The sequence below is a fragment of the Pseudorca crassidens genome, chromosome 9 (assembly GCF_039906515.1).
Source record: "Pseudorca crassidens isolate mPseCra1 chromosome 9, mPseCra1.hap1, whole genome shotgun sequence".
Classification (NCBI taxonomy): Eukaryota; Metazoa; Chordata; class Mammalia; order Artiodactyla; family Delphinidae; genus Pseudorca; species Pseudorca crassidens.
Window position 1 is genome coordinate 94,677,627 of NC_090304.1, and position 19,991 is coordinate 94,697,617.

At 43.9% G+C, this 19,991-nt stretch overlaps 1 protein-coding gene across 17 annotated transcripts in view; it reads left to right on the forward strand.

Annotated features, from left to right (window-relative positions):
• Window positions 1–4,485: 4,485 nt before the first annotated feature.
• CEP164 (centrosomal protein 164) overlaps window positions 4,486–19,991 on the forward strand; it is a 70,712-nt gene continuing 55,206 nt past the window's right edge. For 13 of the 17 annotated variants that reach the window (XM_067751134.1, XM_067751139.1, XM_067751138.1 and 10 more), the window contains exons 1-4: window positions 4,486–4,622; window positions 8,082–8,204; window positions 11,605–11,707; window positions 14,691–14,802. In XM_067751134.1, the coding sequence (XP_067607235.1) occupies window positions 11,626–11,707; window positions 14,691–14,802 (194 nt within the window). In that variant the 5' untranslated portion in view covers window positions 4,486–4,622; window positions 8,082–8,204; window positions 11,605–11,625. Of the gene's footprint in view, window positions 4,623–6,648; window positions 6,669–8,081; window positions 8,205–11,604; window positions 11,708–14,690; window positions 14,803–19,991 lie in introns of those variants that run through there. The other 4 variants (XM_067751135.1, XM_067751147.1, XM_067751150.1 and 1 more) reach the window with 4 other exon arrangements.

Genomic DNA, 19,991 nt, shown 5'->3' on the forward strand with positions numbered 1-19,991 from the left:
CTCTTATCCCACATAGCTTAGATCAGTCTAGTTAACTCAATAAGATGAGAAAATGGAGCAAATATTAGAAAGCAAAGGATTATTATTTGCAGATTATATAATATGGATAGAAATATCCTAACCAATACGGTAGTTAGACACAGGTTAAACAATACAAATCAATAGATCGATATATGTATGGGAATTTTGTGTATATGATAAAGATGGCATTCATATTAGAGGGAAATAGATACATTTATTCAATAACTGTTGTTGGGACAACTGGCTACCTTTTGGGAGGAAAGAAAACTAAATCCCTAACTCATCTACAAATAAACTCCAGATAGGTCAAAGAGCTTAACATTAAAAATAAAACTACAGAAAAAAATAGAATATTTAAAAAATCTTATATTGAAGAAATTCTAACAAAACTCAGAAGATATTTTTAAAAAAATGGACAGGCTTGACTAACATTTTTAAAACTTCTGTAGAATCAGGCTTCCAGTATTCCAATTCTGGTTCTGCCACTTAGTAACTGGGATACCCCATGCTAGTTACTTATTCTTTCTGTGTCTCAATTTTGTCATTTGAGAAAAGGGGATAACAATAGTACATACTTTGTAATGTAGGAATTAAATGAGATACTCCATGTAAGGCACTTAGAATGGTGTCTAGCACATTGTAAATGCTCAATGAAGGTTAGCTATTAGTGTTATTACCACTACAACTTCTGAGAAAAATGACGTTTACAAAGTTAAAAGATAAGTCACAGACTAGGAGACATTTGTTGCACAATAAAGAGACAAAGGGTAAATGTCTATAATATACAAACAGCTTTTACAAGTCAATAACCCCCCCCCCCCCCCCGCCTGCCACGAACAACTTGGGGAAAAATGAACAAAGAATGTGAACAAGTATTTGACAGAAATTCAAATGGCCACTAAATATATGAAAAAAGTTCAACTTCATTAATAGCAAAAGAGGGACTTCCCGGGTGGTCCAGTGGCTAAGACTCCACACTCCCAATTCAGGGGGCCCAGGTTCGATCCCTGGTCGGGGAACTAGATCCTGCATGCTGAAACTAAAAGATCCCGCATGCCACAATTAAGACCTGGCACAGCCAAATAAATAAGTAAATCAATATTTTAAAAAAGTCATTAATAGTGAAAGAACACAATTAAAACAATATTTAGATAACATCATCAGAATTTTTTTTGCCTCTCACATTGGTAATATTTGGTGTTGGTGAAGGTGTTGGTTGGACTATAAATTATTCCATTTTTAGAGAGAATTTTGGCAACGTCTATTAAAATGTAAAAAATGTAAACTCTGAGCAGTGTCACTTCTAGGATCCTATCCAACAAAAATCCAACAGTATTTCAGCATTGTGTACAACATCAAAACTTTGGAAGCAAAAAAAAAAAAAAATTACCAATAGGGACATGAGACATTCAATCAACTGAATCTTATGTAACCATTATAAAGAATGGAGTAACTTGTTATGAACTCACCTTGGAAGATGTTTATGACATGTTCAATGAAAAAAGTAAAGGGACTTCCTTGGTGGTCCAGTGGTTAAGACTCTGTGCTTCCACTGCAGGGAGCACGGGTTCGATCCCCTGGTCGGGGAACTAAGATCCTGCATGCTGCATGGTGCAGGCAAAAAAAAAAAAAAAAAGAAAGCCTATTGTAGAACAATATGTACATTATGATCTCATTTCTATAAAAATTAAAGAAGTATGCACATGTTCATATACATGTATGCATATAAATTTATATCTGCATAAGAATTAAAAAGCCTTCAGCAAATGTGGGAACCCAAATGTCAACAGTGGTTTCCTCTAAAGTGTGGAATTCCTTCCCTCCTTCTTTTGCTCATTCATTCATTCAGCAAATGCGTTGAATGCCTAATACATGTTAAAGGCTGTTTTAGGCACTGTGGACACAACAATAACTAAAATAAACAGAATCCGTATCTTCATGTAGCTTACATTCTAATGCAGGGAAACAGACAATAAATAAATAAAATACATAGCATTTCAGATGGTGATATGTGCAATGGGGGAAAATAAAGCAGAGAAGGAAGATGGAAGGGCAATTTGCAATTTTTTTTTTTAATAAACTTACCTATTTATTTGTTTTTGGCCGCATTGGGTCTTCGTTGCTGTGTGTGGGCTTTCTCTAGTTGCGGCCCACGTGCTTCTCATTGCGGTGGCTTCTCTTGCTGCGGAGCACAGGCTCTAGGTACATGGGCTTCAGTAGTTGTGGCTCGCGGGCTCTAGAGTGCAGGTTTAGTAGTTGTGGCACGTGGGCTCAGTAGTTGTGGCGCACGGGCTTAGTTGCTCCGTGGCATGTGGGATCTTCCCGGACCAGGGCTCAAATCCATGTCCCCTGCATTGGCAGGCAGATTCTTAACCACTGCGCCACCAGGGATGTCCTCCCAGTTTGCAATTTTACATAAGGTGAATTGAAGGTGTAGAAAGAACATTTCACATCTTTTGAAAACAATGGTAGGATTGAGTGTTTGTCTTTCTTATTATGTGGATGGTTTTCTGTATTTTACAAGTAAACAGGATGAAAAGAGAAGAAAAAGTTATAACAGTAAAATTTCTGACCTGGGGGTAGGGCATAATTGAGACTGATTTGGTTTTTTCCTCCCCCATCTTTACAAAATCACCCCTAAATGCTCATTCCTGATGGCAAAAGATAATCTACACTGTGTGAAATTCTCAGTTTCTCTCCTCACTCATTGGGTATAGTAACTGGCATATCAACTGGTGTGTCATTTTTGTTATTTTCCCCCCAAAGACTTGCTTTCTTAATTATGTTTGCCTAAGGGCATTTAAAAATTAGTTTGCATTTCTAAGTACAAGTCTATAGGGAAACCTGATAAAATGTAAATTGCTTATCTGTGTGGAGTAACCTCATTAATCCCATAGTAACCCTTATTTTATTAGCTCTCCACATTAGAGAGCAAGGGACCTGAGGAACATGGCAATTAATGTCAACCAGGTTGATTGCAAGTTTTCGGACAGGGGGACAAAATCTGCAAATGGTTTTATGAACCTTGATTTTGTGCAAGGTCTGTGGTGGATGAACTGGTGAGCTCTCAGTGTCCTTCCCGTTCTGCTCCCTTGGCTCCTCTGTGAGACTTTTAAGGTGTGTGGAGAGGAAGGGGGAGCAATGATTTGTCATCTGCAGGCAGAAAAAAGGAAGTACAGGCAGAACTGCCACAGAAGAGACTTGACGTTAAACATGAATACATTCTGGATGTCTGCTTTGGGATCCACGGGAACAGCAGTCTGAGTTCCTCCTCCTGGGATCAGGCCCTCAGTGGTGCTGGGACTAGTTTCAGGACTTAGCAGGAGCCAGACGCGTCCCCACCATGGAGCCTGCCAGGAGCTGCTCCAGGGCTCCATCCTCTTCGCCAAACGACTAACTTTCTTCACTTTTCTGCTCCCCAGTTTTCCCATTAATTTAATGGCCAGAGCTGTCTTTGCCGCTCTTAACTTCTGGAGGTTGAGGACGTGTAAGAGAAAGGAAGATTTGCCCTCGTGGAAACAAAACTAAAGCCTTTTAAATCATATTAGTAGTAACCCTTCTGCCAGGCAGGGTTTGTGGAGGGGCTACACACTGTCATTTTTTCCTTCTTAAATAGACTGTTGGAAAGAGTTATGACAGGGCTTCCCTGGTGGCGGCGCAGTGGTTATGAATCCGCCTGTCAATGCAGGGAGCACGGGTTCGAGCCCTCGTCCGGGAAGATCCGACACGCCGCAGAGCAACTAAGCCCGTGTGCCACAACTACCGAGCCTACGCTCTAGAGCCTGCGAGCCACAACTACTGAAGCCTGCGCGCCTAGAGCCCGTGCTCCACAACGAGAGAAGCCACCGCAATGAGAAGCCCGCGCACCGCAAAAAAGAGTGGCCTCCCGCGCTCAGCAACTAGAGAAAGCCCGCGTGCAGCTGCGAAGAACCAGTGCAGCCCAAAATTGAATAAATAAATAAATTAAAAAAAGAAATAGTTATGACAGATATTATTATACCCTTCTTGCCTGAGCTCTGCCCTCCGGTAAAAAAGATGGACAGTGGTCTCTTAACTCCTAAGCGGGTACTAACTGATTTAGTCATAGTAAATGGGAGTCTTTCTTTTGTTTATTAAAGCCTCGGTGGGTTGATTATTGAGCATCATTATATTATTCACCTGATGTTAATCACGCTACTAAAAACGATGACCAAAAGATTGCCTTAGGTAAGTCACGTTACTGTCGATACTCTGAATGATCCTTTCCTGCCCGGGAAGAAATTCCCCTCATAGCTAAATTCTCTCTCTCTTTTAACCCCTTGCGGAGCCCCATCAACTATACTGGACTACCTCTCCCATCATGCAATGGGTAACGTACACATCGCCTCCGTGATCCGACGGGAACTTTAACCAATCCGATGACAGGGCTCTCATTCGGCGACCTTTTGACTCTGAGTAGAGGCGGGACTCTCAGTTGCTAGGTTCTTACCCTTTCCGGAAGTGGTTATTGGCGGCTGCAGGGCAACACCCCGGCGTCCCTGGAAGCCGGGAACCAGGGTGGTGCTGGGGAAGCTGCGCAGAGCCGGGAGCTAGCGCCCCGGGCCTCCCGGGGTGGGGGACAGGTGAGAACCCCCTGGAGGGAGGGTTGGGTGGCTAGGAAGGGAGGGAAGCGGGAAAGTCGAGGCACGCTCGTGTGCCACCGAGCGGGATGTGCATGAGTGTGGGCGGGAACTGAAGGAAGAAGTGAAGATGGAGCGGCCAGATCAGTGCGCCTCTATCCAAAATCTGAGTGGCGGAAGGGCCTGGGCTGGAGTGCTGGCGGGGCAGTGAGAGCGGGCACTGGGCCACGAGTGTGAGCTGGCAGGGGCGCTCGTTTATTTGTCCTGTTCGGATTTAGTGTGTAAGGCCGGTCTTCTGAACCCTGCTTGAACATTTCTCTCGTGGGGAATCTTCCCCCCGTGTTCGAGTCGGGGTTGGCCCAACCTTTTGCTGTCTTATGGCCAGCTGGGGAAGTTAGTAAGTTTTTTGTTTTCATTTTTTCCTTTCCTTGCATTGATTCAAAAATCTACCTTCTCCTTGTAGAACCGCGCTCCTCACTTGCCTTCCACGACTCCTCTCTCTCTGGGGTTTCCTAACCCAGCCCCCTTCATCAGCCTTTGCAAGCCCTTACTTTCTGTTCACTACACTCCATCTCTGAGCGGCTTCACCCAGAGTTTCAGTTACCATCTATTTAACGGTTACTCCCCAAACTGTGGCTCCCGCCAGACCTCTTTTCTTGAGTCTTGAGCTCCGACTTGCTTACTGATCATCCCAACTGAATGTCGCCCCATCCTTCCCGGTCCCCCAGATCTGCTCCTCCTTTGTAGTTCCTGTCTCAGTGAAGGACTTAACCCATTCACTCAGTCAGCCATGTCTGCACTTGGAATTCATTCATCTATTATAATATATGCAGCAACATTTGTTGGCCGTTCCCTGTATCTAGGCAGTATGCTAGGTGGGGCTATCGGGCAAGGCATAGAAGTGAACTGATAATCACAATATACTGCTTTAAGTGCTCTGATTGTTCTCCTGCCTCTCCCTTACTTGCTGCAGACATCAAGTACTGTTCTTTTGCCTCATAATACACCTGGAATCTGGCCCTTCCTTTCCATTCTCACAGCCACTGACTTAGTTCATAATTTCTTGCTTTTTTTTTTTTTTGGCCACCATGGGGATCTTAGTTCCCCAACTGGGGATCGAACCAGTGCCCACTTCATTGGAAGCACAGAGTCTTAACCACTGGACTGCCAGGGAAGTCCCTAGTTCATAATTTCTTGCCTGTGTTTTCAGGATACCTTTCTAACTGGTCCCTCCGCGTCTTTTCTTGCCCTCCTCCAATTAGTTCTTACACAGCTGTCAGAATCATCTTTCTAAACTACAGATCTGATCAGGCCAGCCTCCTTTGTGAAGTCTTGTGATGGTTGCTCATCATGTCAGGATACAGCCTCAGTCCTCCCAAGCCTTTTATTATGTGCTCCTTGCCTTCCATTGTAGATCTCTCTCTTGCCATTGTCCCTTGTGCGCTGGTCACGTCAGAGTGGTTAAGAGCTCAGGGCTTTGGAGTCAGATAGATGTGGGTGCATGCACGTTCTGCTGTGCCATTTACTAGCTGTGAAACCTTGGGCAAGTTTAAAAAACTTTTTGAAACTTGCTGAGCCTCAGTTTTCTCTTTTGAAAAATGGGGATAATAATTTCTACTTAGCAGAGACGATGAGGTGTGATGATGTATATATAGCATTAGTACAGTTCTTGGAACATAGGAAGCGTTCAGTGAATATAAGCTTTTGTTGTCATCATTAATTCTCTGCACCTGCCGTATACTCTCTTCTGCCTCTTTGCCTTTGTGTAAGCTGTGTCTTCTGCCTTAAATAACCTTACTCCCTTATCCTGGTGAACTCCTGCTTATCCTTCAAGAGCCATCTCCATGGTCCTCTACTCTGCAGTGCTTTTCCTGATCTTCCAAATTAGGGTTAATTGCTCTTCCTTTGTGTCCTGTCGTATTTTCGGATACTTCCCTTAATGCACTTAACATACTATATCATCATGTATTTACATATTTGGCTTCACAACTAGGTTGAGCTGGAGCGTTACCAGGTTTGTGGCTGTGACAGCACAGTGCCTGACCCATGGTAGGTGTTCAGTAAATGGTTATTGGATGTCTGAATGGCCTTAACTTATATTCCCTGGTACTAGCTTTGTCCTCTACAACAATGTAGACTAAGCCCTTTAAATAAGTGAATGGTAATAATAACAACTAACATTTATTGAGGTCTTACTGTGTTTTGAGTATTTTACATGTATTGAGGCATTTAATCCTCACAACCCTTTTAGATAGACATTGTTATTATCCCCATTTTATAGATGAGGAAACTGAGGCAACTTGCCCAGCTGGTAAGTGGCAGAGCTGGGATTCAAAGCCAAGAATGTTCCCAAACCTGTGCTCATTACCACGGCATAATCAACTCTAATGTCTTCCACGTTCTCCTCAGTGCCTTCTCCAGTAAATCTTTTCTTTTCTGGTGGTGAACTTTCTTTATAATTGTTCAAGCAGGGTGGAAGAAATAAATATGCAGGGAACCCTAAGTATGCATATAGGTGTGTATGCTCTGTGAGTACGCAGGTGTGCAAAACTTTTTGGCTGTGCCTGTCAAATTAGACCACATTCACAGTAAGGTAACCATAATGTCGAGAGACTGGGAACCAGTGGCATGTATTGAAGGGAAGGGAGCTGGGAAGACCTGGCTTGGAGTAGTGGTGCCTTGGGTGCCCTTTGTGGGTCCAGAGGGTGGAACAGGGCAAATGGGAGGAAGTTTCTTAGACATAGATTTTTGGCTTACTAAGAGAAAGAGCTTTTCATAGTTAAGGATGATCTAACTGTGGAGTTGGCAGTAACATCAGTAATATTGCTAAATTTATTTAACATGTTTTGTGTACCAGGGACTGTGCTAGGCCCTGTACAGGTATATATTATCTCATTTCACCTTCAAACAACCTTTTGATGTAGATTATCATGATTGTTTGAATTAAGCGCATGAGGTTATTGAGACTTAGAGAGGTGAAGTACCTTGCCTAAGTTCACACAGCTGGTAAATGAGAAAGATGGGATTTAATTCAGGTGTTTCTGGCCCCCAAACTGGTGCATCAGCCACTATGCTGTCTGGCACTTAAAGCATAGAGAGGAAAAATTTGGCAAGGGAAGGGCAGTTGGACCAGAACCCTTATGGGCTTTTTTTGCTTTTGAGATTCTTTGGCTGTATATTAGTGGTTTAGAGCAGTGACCAAGCTCCTACGTTTACTTAGCTTATTTTAGGCTTGGTTGGTAAATGCAGAAGGAGGCAGAGGCATGACCCTCAGAAGCCTGTGGCTTAACAGGAGAGGTGGAACACATTCTCATAAAAAAGGTAATACTGAGAAAAATATGCCTATGAACAAAGGAAAACTGTGTCCTTTGTCCCGAGGTAGTTATAAGTAGACAGGAGAGGCCGAGGTTGGCCAGGGAGGGCTTCCTGGAGAAGGTGTATGAGACGTTCCTTTTTTGCTAGATTCTGGGATTGGCAGGAGATGGATGAGGACAGTTGGGTGGTCCTTGCCCACACCTCCGTGGCTCACAGTGAGGGTCAGGCCTGGCGGCAAGCACATCTCCTCAGGTTTCATCTGATCTACCGGTAAGTGCTGCATGGAGTTCCACGTTGACGGTTCTGAAGCCATGTCTAGGGTGCCAAGGTTGACAGTGATGTCCCTCACGGTCTCAGGCTTAGAGGGAAATGTTAGGACGTGTGCCGTGTGTTTCCTGAAGCTGATCTCAGGGCTGCTTTCTTAGATGTCTCATCTTACCCCCACTCACCCAGGTTATCATCACTTCTCATCTAGATTGGCTCGTGGTTTCCTACCTAATCTCTCTGCAGCCACTCTGATTTTCTTCTTTTCCAATCTGGCCTCCATTCCTGTCTGTATTTCCAGTGGCTGCCTGAGTCATCTTTTCAAAATATGTATCTGGAAAAACCCTTTCCTGATTTCCAGCTCTTATTATAAAAGCCAAGTTCTCCACATGGTCCGGCTTCCACCCACCTGCCCAGCATCATCTCCGACTATGCTTCTTCTTGCTTAGTGTTCTTAGCTGTTGAAGGGCCTTTGCACGTGCTGCTGCTTTTGTTAGAACATCTTTTCCTCCTCTTTTTGCCTGGTGAATACCTCCTCATTCTTCACTTCTCGGCACAGGCTTCATCCAAGTCAGGCTCTTTTCCTTCAGAGCTCTTACCTCATTTAAAATTATACACTTATCTGTGACTGATTGGTTTGTCTCCCTCCCTCACTAGACTAGCCCCTGGGGAGTAGCAGCTGAATCTGTTTTTAATCACCATTGCATCTCTAGCGCCCAGCAGCAAATAAATACTTCTCGAATGAGTAAATGATCTCTAGTAGCCATTGAACAAATGTGGTTTCTCTTCCACCACCTTCCTTATTCCTGCAATTCCTGCCCTTTTGGCCCTGTCCTTGCCTATATCTTTCCTGAAGCCAGGCAAGGAAAGAAGGTAGACTATAGCCCACCCGTATTTTAATTTTTTTCTGGCAGGTTTGTTTGACATTTGAGTAATCCAGGAATTTAGACTTTCCACATTCTTCCTGACCTTTAAATAGTTAAACGTAGACGGTTTAGTAAATGGCTAATTAGGCATTTTGCCGGGAGGACAGAGATTTTACCTGCCCCCTGCTTTCTGGAGATGGGATGTATCTAGGGATAGGTAACATTTTTCAAATGCAGAATTTCTCGAATTCTCTGAGATGGTTGGTACAATGCCTTGTATAGGTCACTGCCTGTTGAATTGAATAACGTACAGCCTGATGTTCAGGCCATTGCGCTTCCTACCTCCCCAGAGATCCTCTCCCTTTTTCTTTCCCTCTCCTCCCTAACTCAAAGGATGAAAGATTCCGAGGGCTCCTTAAACCTCCAGGCTGTGGCCACATCTCCTGCACTGGTTCTTGGTCCTTTTCTGCTTCGCTTTTTCCGCGTCTGGCCCTAGTCATCTCTGACTGTATGTGTGGAGGCTCAAGCATTATGTCCGCAGGTGTTATAGGTTCTTAGGGGAGGAAGAAGATTCCCACTTAGGCTTAAGTACTGCAGGGAAGAATGCTTCTTTAGCCTTTCTTCCTGAGGCACAAAGGCGCTGCTTGGAGGCGTCGTGGTGGGAATGAGAGGGTGCAGAGCCTGGCTCCCGTGGGTCCAGTGACTGACAAACGGAACCATCTTTTGTGAGCCCTAAGGCAAGACACCTCCCTTGCTCATCTGTCGGCTGCCAGAGTGCAGACAGGGCCACGGGAATGGTCCCTCAGAGATCCTTTGCGTTTATCAGGGGCCCCTCTCCAGGGATCTTGGAACAGATTCAGAGTCACCAGATCTTGCCGTTTTCTGAGCACTCATTACAGGCTGCATCCCAACCTTCTTTTTGACGATGAGGTCTTTTTTTTTTTTTGCCTTGCCCCAAGGCACGTGGGATCTTAGTTCCCGGACCAGGGATCGAACCCATGCCCCCTGTATTGGAAGTGTGGAGTCTTAACCACTGGACCGCCAGGGAAGTCCTGATGATGAGGTCTTTCTGCTCACTTCCTCTGCTATGAGGGCTGTGTCCTGCTTGCTGCCCCAGGTGGAACTGTGACAGTGTCTGAAGAGGTGGCTACAGGAGAGGTCAGGACCTGCTCCTCCAGGCTCCCTTCGGTCACACCGGTGTGGCTGCCACCGCCCGGTTAGGGAGGCATTCTGAAGGGCTGTCCGTGGCAGCCACTTTACAGGGTGACTTGTCCCTGTGTCATCAGGCTTCAGCGTGGGAGCTGCTGTAGGGGAGGGGTGCTGTGACCTGGGGTCCTGAGGTCGTAGGAGTAGGGATGCGAAGGAAGGAGCAATTCTAGAACCGTGCCAGCTTGTCAGTTGAAGAAGGTGGCACCGCCCCGTCCCTGGGGCTAGGAATCTTGGATTCAGGTTGGATTCCTTTCCAGTCTTCCGCCCCCTCCCCCCATTCCTGGTCCTATTAAACCTAACATCACAGCATCCCTTGTGTCTGTCCCTTCTTCTCCACTCCCACTGCTTCTGCCCTAGTTTAAGCCCTCATCATCTTTCCCGGGGACTGTAGCCTCCTCAGTGGTTTTCCTGATGCCAGTCTCTCATTTCTCCAATCCGGCCAGGCCACTCCTGCCAAAGTTCTCATCCCAAAAAAAGGCCACTCTGTGTCACTTTCTTCCACCAAAGCCCGCAGTGGCTCCTCTCTGCTGCAGGGCAGAGTTGAGGCCCTTCAGCGTCATCCACTGAGATCACCGTGACCAGACCCAGGCCTGGCTTCCACCCCGGCCCTGGCCATGTGCGCTGGCATCGGCTCCCCAGACCACCTTGCCTGACATGCTGTTCCCTCTGCCTGGGATTCCTCTCTCCGCTGTCAGAATTCTTGTCAGCCATTGGTACCCAGCTCCTTGACAAAGCCTTCCTTCATCCCCGCAGTGGGAGTATGTTACTTCTGTGTTAGTACTCCCAGAGCAGGATGTGTTTTTCCCTTCTGCCTTCTACTACTGTTGAAGCTGTGTACGCTGCCTTGCTAGACTGTAAGCTCTCTGAGGGCATTGTTCAAGGTAAACAGGGACATGCAAACAGGGCTGTGTGTTGGGACAGCGTGACTGCACCTGGGGTACATTGGTATATGGGTATGTGTGTGCTGCTAGTTATTGTGGTGTCTCACTAGGGTTTTCTAGCAGGGGTCCTAGACTGTTAGTTCTTACTCCTATTTGGGGGGGGGTAGAGTATGAAGTCAAACCTTTGAGACATTTGGGTTTCCAGGTCGTTTGTGGTCCACAAGAGTATTCAGCAGGGCTTTGGGGGGAGATGTGTCTAAGAACTTTCCAGGGTGCAGAGGCTATAAGGCCTGAGTTCTGAGCCATTGGTCCCACCCTCCGCTCTCCCTGGCTCAGTTGGCCTGCAGGGGCTGGTCTGGCCCAGGTGCTCCATGACCCAGCCCCACCTTTTCCCCTTCTAAGCTGGGGCACTGATTTTCTCTTTGGGTGGGTGGGGTCTCTGGGATCTAGGTGTTCGAGCCCAAACCAGTCATGGCCGGAAGACCCATCCGCATAGGAGACCAGCTTGTTCTGGAGGAAGATTATGATGAGACCTACATGCCCAGTGAGCAAGGTAAGAGGCCTGGGTGTATTTGTAATAGTTCTTTGAGGGCAGTTTTCATGGTTTATTTTTGTTCTTCTGATGCAAAGTATGGTACATGCACGGGGTTGCTCAGTGTATTTGGGTTAGATCAGGGGTTGGCAAACTGTAGCCCACGGGCCTAACTTGGCCTGTTGCTTGCTTTTGTAGCTGAAGTTTTATTAGATAACAGCCATGCTTATTTATGTCTTGTTTATGGCTTCTTTCATGCTATAGGAGCAGTAGTATTGAGTAGTTGTGACAGAGACCATACAACCCACAAAACCTAAAATATTTACTGTCTGGCCCTTTACAGAAAAAGTTTGGTGACCTTGGGTCAGATCAATGATTAACTTTAAATGAAAATATAGTGGAGGATATCATGAAATACAGTATATCCTGAGGCCAGGGGAAACCCAATTTCTTAAGAACAAACTAAAGCTGCGTGTTTTTTTTAAAAAAAATAATAACATTATTAATAACAATAATAACAAAATTTATTGAGTGCTACTGTGTGCCAGTCTCTCTACTAAGAACTTTTCATGTGTTTCCTTTTCAACCCTCACAGCAACTCTGTGAGTTAGATACTATTATTATCCCCATTTTACAGATGAGGAAACCAAGGCACAGGAAGGTTAAGTAACTTCCCTGTAGTCACACAGTTTACTAATCGGGACAGCTAGGATCCACACCTAGGTATTCTAGCTCCAGGGCCTACACTTTGAAGCACCATGCTATTTTGGGGCAGTGAAGATTTCTTTGAATTTCTCATGAGTTGCGGACCTGGACACACAAATTTTGCTTATAGTTCAGGTGGTTTGCAAGCCAGTTTTGGGGAAGAACTCTTGCATCTGTAGGAGTCCGTGGATCCCACATTAGGATAGGATAGGATTTGTTATAACATAGAATTTTTGTTTGTTTGCCGTGTAGAAATTTTTAATCTCTGTGTTAAATTTATCAGTCTGTTCTCATATGGCCCCTGAATTTTGTATCATAGTTAGAAAAGCTTCCCTGCTCTCATGTTGTCCTCAGGTTTGTCCCCACACTGTTCGTGGCATAGCTCATCTTTCACCCACTGGTTGAGTGCCGCCTGTGTGTTTTGGGGTTTACTTTTTCTTCTGTTCCATGGGGCTGTCTGTTCAAACGCCGGAACTGTGCTCTTAACTACTGAGGCTCAGTAATAAATTCTAGTATCTAGTAAGGCTGAAATACCCTCATTCCTCTTCTTTTTTCAAAGTTTTCTTGGTTACCTTATCTGCTTTATCTCCCCATGAACTTTAGAAACACCCTGTCTTTTTCTGGGAAGGGCTGTGTATTGGGGAACTGTTGGTATTTTAGAGAAAATTGTGTTTAATTTATGAATGAGCCTGGGGAGGATTGACATCTCTATGCAGTTAAGTTATGCATCCAGGTCAACCTGGAGGTTCCTATCAAAGAACATCTATTCCTTTCCGTTTGTGTCTTTTTTCTGTTCTTCAGGGGTGACTTAAAAATTTTCTTCATTTTGGTTTTGCACATTTCTTGCTCAGTTTATTTCTTAAAGATTTTATTCTTTTTGGTTTGCTATTATAAACGGGGTCTAACTTTTTCTAAGGCTATTTATAAAAAACTCTCTTCTGCTCAGTCATGTGTAGACGTCCTAAGCTCGAGCCCCCAGTTTCTCTTCCTGGACTTGCAGCAGCTTCCTAATCAGCCTCCTGCTTCTACTCTTGCCCTTCTCCAGTCTGTGCTCCACTTAGCACCAGAGTGATCTTATAGTGTAAAGCAGATCATATCGGGGCTCTGCTTTTCATAATCTTCCGTATAATCTTCCATTATGCTCAGCATAACGCCCTTAGTGGGATGTGCAGGGCTGTGCATGACTCGGCCCTGCCACCCAGCCAGGCTCACCCAGTGCCTCTCTCTCCCTCCCTCTGCTAGGCACATGGTCTTTCTGATGGTCCCCAGACAGGCCAGGCTGCCACATGTCACAGGCCCTTTGAACCTGCTCTTCTGCCTGAGTCCTCTTTCCTCAGTGCTCTGCGTAGCTGGCTCCTTTGTTTCCTCCAGGATTTAGTTAAGTGTCCCATTCTGAGAGGTTTTCTGACCACCCTTTGTAAAAGACTGCCCCTCCACCTTGACAAACTCTGTCTCATACCTCACTCACTTCCTTCATTACATTTATCAGAAGCCTTAATTCCTTGCATATTTATCTGTTGATGTCATTACTGGCTGTTTCTTCTACCAGCATGTAAGCTCCATAAGGACAGAGGGCATTTCTCTCCTAGTCATGGCACATGGTGACTGGCACATAGGAGGCACTCAAACAATACGTGTGAAATTAATGAACACGTTAGTCCTTGGCTAACCAAATTTTGGCCGGTCCTTTTTGCCTTTCCTAGTCCCCAGGTATGTCATCTTCCAAAGTCCTCCACTGAGATGACCCATAAAGGATATGGTAAAGGGTAGAGGTGAACAGCCAGGTGAAGAGATACATAGGGTGAGGTCCGAGAGGGTCCCAAGTGCAGGAACTTCTGTCCCAGTGGAGCTGGGATGTGCCACCCTCCTTGCACGCGGAAGTGCCGGAAGCTCTCTGAACCCCAGAGTTTAGGGATTTTTATGGAGGCTTCGTCGTGCACGTATGATCGCTTATTAACTCATTTTCCAGCCCCTCTCCAGAGAATGAGGGGAGAGGCTGAAAGTTCCAAGCTTCTAATCATGGCTTGGTCTTTCTGGTGGCCAGGCCCCATCCAGGAGCCCACCCAGAGTCGCCTCATTGAGACAGAAGACTCTCCTGTCACTCAGGAAATTCCAAGGGCTTTAGGAACTCTGTGTCAGGAACTGGGACCAAAGACCAAACGTTAATAGGAATGGGGGCAGAGACCAATATATAGCTCTCTTATTATCTCCCAAGACTGACTGATTCTTCCTTCTTTGTATCCACCCTCCTCCCACCCCCACCTCTCTTACCTTCCCACCCTCCTACCCCTCCTTGCAGAAATTCTTGAATTTGCCAAAGAGATTGGTATTGATCCCATAGAAGAACCAGAGCTGATGTGGCTGGCACGGGAGGGCATTGTGGCCCCACTGCCTGGGGAGTGGAAACCATGGTGAGTCAGCACGGGCGCCGCCTTCTGGCTTGGCCTTTGAGGCGGAGGGGGGCTGACACTGGAGATCAGCTTTAACCGGCCACCTTTCGAAGCCTGTCCTGCAATGGGCCGTCCCTCTGCTGGGCCGCCTGATGCTTTGGGCCTGAGCCCAGGCCGCCGTGATGGTCCCTGGAGGGGCTCAGCAGGGATACCCAGGGTCCCAGGCTCTAAGCTGCCGCCCTGCGTCAGCATCCGTTTTGGACACACGGAGGAGGTGTCATTGTTATCCTTTGCAGACTGAGATGGAGAGTGACAATACTGGGGCCTCCTCAGTGTGTCCAGAGTGGACGCTGGTGCTGGAGAGGTTTGAGTGAGGCTACACAGACTGGCAGCGGCTTCCGTCTCCTTTGACAGCCCAGCCCTGAATTTGTGTGACTTGTGCACGAATGGGTTCCTATTTCCAGTTTCAGTTGGCACTCTGAACTGTGAGAGCAGACCCTCGCTCAGCTTATCTCAGGGGATCAGAGGTTGATGGTGAGGAAACAGACTGGCCGAGGTGGGGCGGCCACCGCCTTCCCCCCGATCCTCCCCATGCCAGGACTCCCACTCCTGGGGGCACTGCTCTGTCCTTACCACCTGCACGGAGCTCTCTCCAGGTGGCCTTCTTATGGTCGGTGCCCCGAGTTTACTTCCTACCGTAGCGTGGGATTTCTTGTTTCTCCCAAACTAGCCCCCAGATATCTTGGGGTGGGGGGGTCGTCTTTTCTGCTGGGATTGTGCAATTTTGTGTACAAGTTATAATTATCCTGTTCTTCCCTGAACCACTTAATGCGTTGGCCATACCTCAAAATGACTGCAGTCGTAGCTTTACTTATCCCCGCCGCAGGGTCCTAATCCTTCCAGCTTCTCCTCGCATGCCGGGCTCCCTGTTCTCTGAATCTTTTTAGCTGCCTTTCCTTGGACCTTCTCCAGGTCATGACATCTTTCTTCTACTAAAGCCATCAGCACTGCACCCAGTATTGCAGGTGCTGAGGACTCCCGGTTGTGTTTATAGGAAAAGTTTGTAGGATAGTGGTTTCTGTTTGGTTTCCAACATCCACCCTGATAGCCACATTTGCCTTATCATTAATCTCTTTATTCTTTTTTCTTTATGTTTTTTAAATCTGTATATATCTGTGCTGTTCTGCTTTTGGATACATTTTCTAATTAAAAACCACATGAGAAATGTAATCAGAATAATACCTTAATGTGCACATAATAAATAAATGGCTGCAGTGATGTAAAAAGGAAAAAGGGTGATGGAAGGAAGGAACTGTCATCGTCTGTGGCCCAGCTGTGGGCCAGGGTCATGCCAGCGGCCCTCAGGTACCTGCTGGTGGTAGTTAACACTACCTCATCCGGTAAGGAGAGCATGAACTATTTCTCACTTTTTAAAGTAAGTCATTGAAAGTTATGTATATGTGTCTTCTTTCATCCTTACTCCCAGTCCCATGAGTAATTGCTGTTAGTTGGGGAATTCCTTCGAAGTCTGGATTCTCTCTTCTCTTCCTTTAATATGTTTGTCTACCTTTACACCAATACTGTACTGTCTTTTTTTTTTTTTTGCAGGTAGAAAAAAATCACAAATTTATTACATACATACATAGACATATATAAAAATACAGGCAGATACAAACAGAGATCTTACAGCTTTGCTTCTAAATTTTAGCCATGAGACAGGAATGATAATGCAAAACTCACTAGTTAAAGAACAGTTGGATACAAATTGTGTTTCTGGTGAATGGTATTAGTTAAGGTGAATTGCTCAGATGGCTTAAACTTTTTACTAATATCTGCGTAAGAGATTTTAAGGTTTTTCATAGGCCAAGTTTTTAAAATACGCTTTCCTTTTTTTTTCCTACTTCTTTTTTTTGTCTTTATACTTTTAATTGGTATTTTTTGAATAACATAATTTAAGTTTTAATGATGTCCAGTTTCTCGACTTTTCAAATATGATTAATGCTTTGTGTCCTGTTTAAGAAATGTTTGCCTATTCCAAAGTCATGAAGATATTCTGTGTCTCGTTTTTTTTTCCCCCCACAACTCACACACACACACTGTATTTTATTTTTACAAGAGATAAATAAACTGACACCAAGCATTGTACATGGATGACCACAACAAAAGCAACAATGATTGCAATTACCAAACACGAAACACACTCATACTATGTCATAATATTGACATTCAGTCCAGGAATCCTCCACTGTAACAGCTCCTTTACTTTGCAGTGAAAATTGATTTGTATATTTTTTGCCTCTGAGTCCTTGTGGGATTTTGTTTTTTTATTCAAACAGAAAGTCACAAAAATTATAATCATCCTCATCAGTTCACTCAGTCCCATGTAATTAATTTTTTTTTCATCTTGATCTTTTGTTAGCACTTTTATGAATTCATCAGTTTTCCATTAGAGTTCTGAAAATGCTTACTCATTCAGTTCAGCAGTATAGTCACTTACCAGAAACCTGTACTTGTCAGAGTCTTTTCCATGAATTCCTTGAAGATGAAACCCTTTTATAGGAACATTGTTGCGAAAGCATCAGAGTACACCCAGAACTGTCTGTAAATGACAAAAGACTTAAAAATGACCACGTTTAAAGATTTGACGAAAGTTCATAATAATGCAATTGACAAGGAAATTTAGTTACTTCTGAGATATACATTTTAAAGTAATAACTAGAATTATGACTTATAACATTATACCAGAACATATAAGATTTTTAGAAATTTCATGTAATGTCTGAAACATTTATATTAACGTATTTCCATACAGATAACCCAAAGAAAGTTTAGTTTTAGTTGTTTTTTTGTTTGTTTTTTTATACTGCTGGTTCTTATTAGTCATCAGTTTTATACACATCAGTGTATACGTGTCAATCCCAATTGCCCAATTCATCACACTACCATCCCCACCCCACCGTGGTTTTCCCCCCTTGGTGTCCATATGTTTGTTCTCTACATCTGTGTCTCAACTTCTGCCCTGCAAACTGGTTCATCTGTACCATTTTTCTAGGTTCCACATACATGCGTTAATATACGATATTTGTTTTTCTCTTTCTGACTTACTTCACTCTGTATGACAGTCTCTGGATCCATCCACATCTTGATGAATGACTCAATTTCGTTCCTTTTTATGGCTGAGTAATATTCCATTGTATATATGTACCACAACTTCTTTATCCATTCGTCTGTCGATGGGCATTTAGGTTGCTTCCATGACCTGGCTATTGTAAACAGTGCTGCAATGAACATTGGGGTGCATGTGTCTTTTTGAATTATGGTTTTCTCTGGGTATATGCCCAGTAGTGGGATTGCTGGGTCATATGGTAATTCTATTTTTAGTTTTTTAAGGAACCTCCATACTGTTCTCCATAGTAGCTGTATCAATTTACATTCCCACCAGCAGTGCAGGAGGGTTCCCTTTTCTCCACACCCTCTCCAGCACTTGTTGTTTGTAGATTTTTCTCCTGACACCCATTCTAACTGGTGTGAGGTGATACCTCATTGTAGTTTTGATTTGCATTTCTCTAATAATTAGTGATGTTGAGCAGCTTTTCATGTGCTTCTTGGCCATCTGTATGTCTCCTTTGGAGAAATGTCTATTTAGGTCTTCTGCCCATTTTTGGATTGGGTTGTTTGTTTCTTTAATATTGAGCTGCATGAGCTGTTTATATATTTTGGAGATTGATCCTTTGTCCGTTGATTTGTTTGCGAATATTTTCTCCCATTCTGAGGGTTGTCTCTTCATCTTGTTTATGGTTTCCTTTGCTGTGCAAAAGCTTTAGAGTTTCATTAGATCCCATTTGTTTATTTTTGTTTTTATTTCCATTACTCTAGGAAGTGGATCAAAAAAGATCTTGCTGTGATTTATGTCAGAGTGTTTTTCCTATGCTTTCCTCTAAGAGTTTTATAGTGTCCGGTCGTACATTTAGGTCTCAAATCCATTTTGAGTTTATTTTTCTGTATGGTGTTAGGGAGTGTTCTAATTTCATTCTTTTACATGTAGCTGTCCAGTTTTCTCAGCACCGCTTATTGAAGAGACTGTCTTTTCTCCATTGTATATCTTTGCCTCCTTTGTCAGAGATTAGTTGACCATAGGTGCATGGGTTTATCTCTGGGCTTTCTATCCTGTTCCATTGATCTGTGTTTCTGTTTTTGTGCCAGTACCACATTGTCTTGCTTACTGTAGCTTTGTAGTATAGTCTGAAGTCAGGGAGTCTGATTCCTCCAGCTCCGTTTTTTCCCTCAAGACTGCTTTAGCTATTCGGAGTCTTTTGTGTCTCCATACAAATTTTGAGATGATTTGTTCTAGTTCCTTAAAAAATGCCATTGGTAATTTGATAGGGATTGCATTGAATCTGTAGATTGCTTTGGGTAGTAGAGTCATTTTCACAATATTGATTCTTCCAATCCAAGAACATGGTATATCTCTCCATCTGCTTGTATCATCTTTAATTTCTTTCATCAGTGTCTTATAGTTTTCTGCATACAGGTCTTTTGTTTCCCTAGGTAGGTTTATTCCTAGGTATTTTATTCTTTCTGTTGCAATGGTAAATGGGAGTGTTTCCATAATTTATTTTTCAGATTTTTCATTAGTGTATAGGAATGCAAGAGGTTTCTGTGCCTTAATTTTGTATCTTGCAACTTTACCAAATTCATTGATTAGCTCTAGAGTTTTCTGGTGGCACTTTTAGGATTCTCTATGTATAGTATCATGTCTTCTGCAAACACTGACAGTTTTACTTCTTCTTTTCCAGTCTGTATTCCTTTTATTTCTTTTTCTTCTCTGATTGTAGTGGCTGGGACTTCCAAAACTATGTTGAATAATAGTGGTGAGAGTGGATATCCTTGTCTTATTCTTCATCTTAGAGGAAATGGTTTCAGTTTTTCACCATTGAGAATGTTTGCTGTGGGTTTGTCATATATGGCCTTTATTATGTTGAGGTAGGTTCCCTCTATGCCCACTTTCTGGAGAGTTTTTTTTTATCATAAATGGGTGTTGAATTTTGTCAAAAGCTTTTTCTGCATCTATTGAGATGATCATATGGTTTTTCTTCTTCAATTTGTTAATATGGTGTATCACATTGATTGATTTGCGTATATTGAAGAATCCTTGCATCCCTGGGATAAATCCCACTTGATCATGGTGTATGATCCTTTTAATGTGTTGT